The 4,612-nt window shown below is 35.2% G+C and overlaps 1 protein-coding gene across 2 annotated transcripts in view; it reads right to left on the bottom strand.

Annotated features, from left to right (window-relative positions):
* Nucleotides 1-1,298: 1,298 nt before the first annotated feature.
* The window catches only part of DPP10 (dipeptidyl-peptidase 10 (non-functional)), an 814,904-nt gene continuing 811,590 nt past the window's right edge, over nt 1,299-4,612 (bottom strand). For both annotated transcript variants that reach the window (XM_010860773.1, XM_010860774.1), the window contains exons 25-26: nt 3,836-3,909; nt 1,299-1,940 (exon numbers count right to left, since the gene is read on the bottom strand). In XM_010860773.1, the coding sequence (XP_010859075.1) occupies nt 1,806-1,940; nt 3,836-3,909 (209 nt within the window). In that variant the 3' untranslated portion in view covers nt 1,299-1,805. The remainder of the gene's footprint in view (nt 1,941-3,835; nt 3,910-4,612) is intronic.

Below are 4,612 nucleotides of genomic sequence, written 5' to 3'. Positions count from 1 at the left end.
CCTTTTACACTTATTTTTTTAAAACAGTATACTTATTTTTTTTTTTAAAAATGTGTTTTACTAGTCTTGAAAAAGACCTGAAATGGATCTTTCAAAAATTTTTCCCATTTTAAATGGAATCCAACACAGCAGTGAAGATGCAGCTCCAAAGAATATGGGAGAAAAGCAGAATACCCAAAAAATGACTTATGTATTTCCAAACACCCAGATTTTAGGGTTGATGCCTTCATAAAACAAGAGGGTTACTGAGCAATTCCACGAAATTTTTAAGTTTCCTCCTGGTATTCTGATGTCATTATAATATAGCCTGTCCTAAGAAATTTTTAAAACCACAAAAACCCAGTCTTCTGCCTAGATTTACCTGAACTTCTGTGCTTGACTTTTGGACATATCTTCTGGAAGATCCCTCCAGTGAAATGAGAAGATATTCTTTGATTTTTGTCAGAAAAGTTAATATTCTCATGACTTAAATTGACTTCATTACAGTCAAGTTTATTTTACACTCTCAATTACTCACTACTGCAAATCAACACAGCACAGAAATTAATGCATTTTGTGCCTTAAATAGTAAACACTGCTGTTTGTGAACTTTTTTGGCCAATGAATAAAAAGTATTTCATTTCTAAATATCACCAGAAGGATTTAAATTAAACAGTAACAGATGCATTGGGCAGGCATGGGATACTAAATAAGAACTGGCAAATGAAATAACCCAGCTCTTTGCTTTTACAATGAAAATGAGAATTGGTTTTTCATTGAGAGAAGAAAAGGATTAAGTGTTTTAAAAAAGCGTTTTCCACCAAAAGAGCAAAATAGCACTCAGTGGTATAGTATTGTTAACAAAATTTCTTTATCAGAAACTATAATTTAATATTTAAGTACCTAATTTACATGTGACAAGGTATCATATTCAAAAAATTAAACTGCAACTAGAAAACTATTAACCACTAAAAACAATACCAAACACAACCCAAACATTTATAGGAAAGCAATAGCTAGAATTTGAATTGAAAAAAAATTTCATCATATTTGGCTCATTAAACAAAGCATCCATTACAGCCTGTAAGCATCTCTTCTAAGTCATCAAGTTTATCCTTTGTAGCATGAATAACACGTTAAGATAGATTTATTGACTGCATATGCACACGTGTGTATACATATTGTGAGACGTACACTCATGTGTTGACTTAAAGATATTGTATCTACTGATAACTGGCTGAACTTTGGAAGGTGCTGAAACCCATATTTCTACATGACCTGTGACCCATTTAAAAATGTCTTTTTATAAACAGAAGTTACATAAAATACTCTGGTTTTATTAACTGACTCTTTTCTTAAGCATCATAATAGACAATGAAGGAATTGCACTTATTTTAAAGGTACAGTAAAGTGTTAGATTGCAGCTTGGCCATCAAAGATCAGGGACTGTAGTACTGAGAAGTTGTGCATTATATGCAAAGATGACGGTGGCCACTGAAATTAAAATGAGAGCAATTAATTACAGAACAAATAGGGGGATAACAGAAGAAAACATGCACTACTCCTACTTTAATGCAAAACTAATTTCTCCCCGGAAACCAACCCTTTGACTTTTCTTACACAAAGAAACAGGTTCTGCACCCTTGGCAACACAGTAGACATGGACTTCTGTATTCAAATTCTAGTTCATTGTCTCTGAGTGTGCTGTTCCAGTGTCATCTCCTTAAGCTGCCCTTGAAATTCTGGAGCATCTACAATATTACAGTCTCTTCGTTAGGTTCCATTGAGCCTCAATATCCCCTTCCGCTCTATATAAATAGGGTCTTTTATTCATCTTCTTCTGGTTCCTGTGGCAACACTGGTATTTCTTCCTTTAAACAATCACTGAAGAATCTGAGAATTGTGCTGTAGAGATGATACTTGCTCTTCTCAGATACGTTATGGCCTTCATCTGGGTAGACCTAAGATATTGAATGGAAAGGAGATTTAAAGTTGTCAAAGAAAGCCTTCTCTCTCAGAATTCATTACTTCAGCTCCATGGCAAGGGAACTTCGGAAAACAATATTTAACCAAAATCTCATGGTATTCAATTCTGAGTCTTTCATGCTAAAGATTTCATTTTTATTTTAATTAGATCAAAATAAGACACGAGACAAAATGCAATTTTGTGCCTGTGAATTAGGATTTGTTAGAAATTCCCTGGTGTTCCAGTGGTTAGGATTCTGCCCTTTTGCTGCCTGGGGGCTGGAGTTTAATCCCTGGTTGGGGAACTAAGATCCTGCAAGCCAAAAAATAAACAAATAAAGTAAATAAATTAGGATTGGTTATCCAAAAAGTTAGAGCCTTCTATGTTCACACTGAACAAGATGACATTAATATCAACTTAGCTACATTTTGGGCTGTTTCATCCTGACTATAGGCCCCTGACCTCCCTTTAGAGTATTTAATGTAGAAAACTGGCAACTGTAAGTTCATTCTCTGCCCCTTTGAAATTTATATAAATCTTCTTTCAGACTTTTGTCAGTTTTACAATCCAGGAAATATCTTTCTCAAGGACTTGGGAACCATCTCTCTCTCTCTTTTTTCTTTTTTTTTTTTTTACTTTTAGTTATTTTGGGGGGCAGGGGGACTGCACCATACAACATGTGGTAACTTAGTTCCCAGACCAAGAATGAAACCTGTACCCCCTGCATTGGAAGCACTGAGTCTTAACCACTGCACCACCAGGGAAGTCCTGGAAATCATCACTTTAAAATGTAAACACTGAAGGAGAGAGCATCCCCATTTCCCAGTCTCCAAGTTATCTCTTACCATAAAGGTACAAGAAAGTTTACTTTTCCTTTCCTTTCCTTACTTTTACTTACTTTACTTTTCCTTGGCCTGTTACCAAACACCAGGACCAATGAATTCCTCATGGGGACTCTCAAAAACTCCCCAGCCCATTGTTTCAAAAAAGTTGAGTTTAGTCTTCCTCCCTTATTGCAGTAGTCCCAAGTAAAATTTTCCTTGTTTGTTTACTTTGGCACAATGAAAATTTTACTTTGACAGTGTCCTTTTCAATATAAACAACATGAGTGATTTTTTTAAAAACATAAGTGAACATATTGTCACAGCAATTCCTGGGTATAAAGTTTTTAGCTAGTGCCACATTTCCCTCTGAGTAAAGCCTCACAGTCTATGGTCAGTGCCATGACCCTCCATTTGTTTATTGCTACATCTTCATTTTTCATCATTCTAACCGTGGTACCTATACTTTTGATAAGCTGATACCACTTTTAGTTCTTCCAAATGCTTAGGAATGAAAGTAACTTTATTTCCCTTTCATAACAACTCCACCAGACTGAAAGTTCCTTGATGTGTAAAGTATGTCTTCTTGATCCATTTGTATAGAGACTCATGTAAATTAAGTCCTTGATAAATATTTACTAAATATGGTTGAATGCAGAAACGTAAATGATGTTTTCTCTTTTCCCTTTTTTCTTGTGATATTTACTCAAAACACTTTGCCCCCTATCTTTCATGAAAAGAGTGATGGAGACCATAAGAAAGACAAAAGGACCAGAAGGGAAATAAAATTCATCATTTTAAAAGAATTTCTTATCAATGATAATGAATAAACGTCTGAGAAACAAGCATTTTTGAAAGAGTTTATGCAATTCACATGTAAAACAAGATGATCTACATTCTCACTGTAATAAGGAAGTAAAGACAATTTGGTAAAAAAAAAAAAAAAAAGAAGAACAAAAACAAAAAACAAATAAAAGGGTGGGAGATGGAATCATACAAAAACTGTGTTCTGTATCTCACGACAAGAAACTAAGGTACAACAACACATTCTTCTGAAAAAGTGGCTTACCTGCATAGTATAGTTCACTCCAGCTTTTATTAGGTGTTTGATTAATTCTGCTGAATGCTGGAAATGAACTTTGGCTGCAAGAAATTAAATTATGATATTGAAGGAAATACATTTTTCAGGATTAGAACGTTTTTATAACATTTTTTCAAAGAAATTAAGTATTTTACTTTACATCCAGTGCACATTTAAAAGACTGATACCTAGCTTTACCTGGAAAGCCAGTCCGTACAATGGTAATAAAACTTTGAGCTTCACATTATAAAAAAATACATTAAAGCAGTAGTTACTACTAAGTCTCTACTTACTCTACAGAATTGTGGTTAGATTTACTTTACTGAATGCATTTATTATTTCTAATTATTCACATATTTTATGCCATGATAATAATTTTAACAGAGTGAATGCCTGTCTGGATAGTAATACAGCAAACCAGCCTTCTTTGTTTCTGAGGTTTACTAGGGTCAATCTCAAACACTGACATTCTGCTTTATATCAAATTAAGAAGAAAAGCACATCTTGAGAAAATAGCATGCATATCTCATTCAGTTCAGTTCAGTTCAGTCGCTCAGCGGTGTCCAACTCTTTGCGACCCCATGAATCACAGCACTCCAGGCCTCCCTGTCCATCACCAACTTCTGGAGTTAACTCAGACTCACGTCCATCGAGTCAGTGATGCCATCCAGCCATCTCATCCTTTGTCGCCCCCTTCTCCTCCTGCCCCCAATCCCTCCCAGCATCAGAGTCTTCCAATGAGTCAACTCTTCGCATGAGGTGGCC

This window comes from Bison bison, unplaced genomic scaffold (genome assembly GCF_000754665.1).
Source record: "Bison bison bison isolate TAMUID 2011002044 unplaced genomic scaffold, Bison_UMD1.0 scf7180017864471, whole genome shotgun sequence".
Lineage (NCBI taxonomy): Eukaryota > Metazoa > Chordata > Mammalia > Artiodactyla > Bovidae > Bison > Bison bison.
Note: the sequence above shows the minus strand (reverse complement) of the source record. Positions and strands in the feature narration are given on the sequence as shown.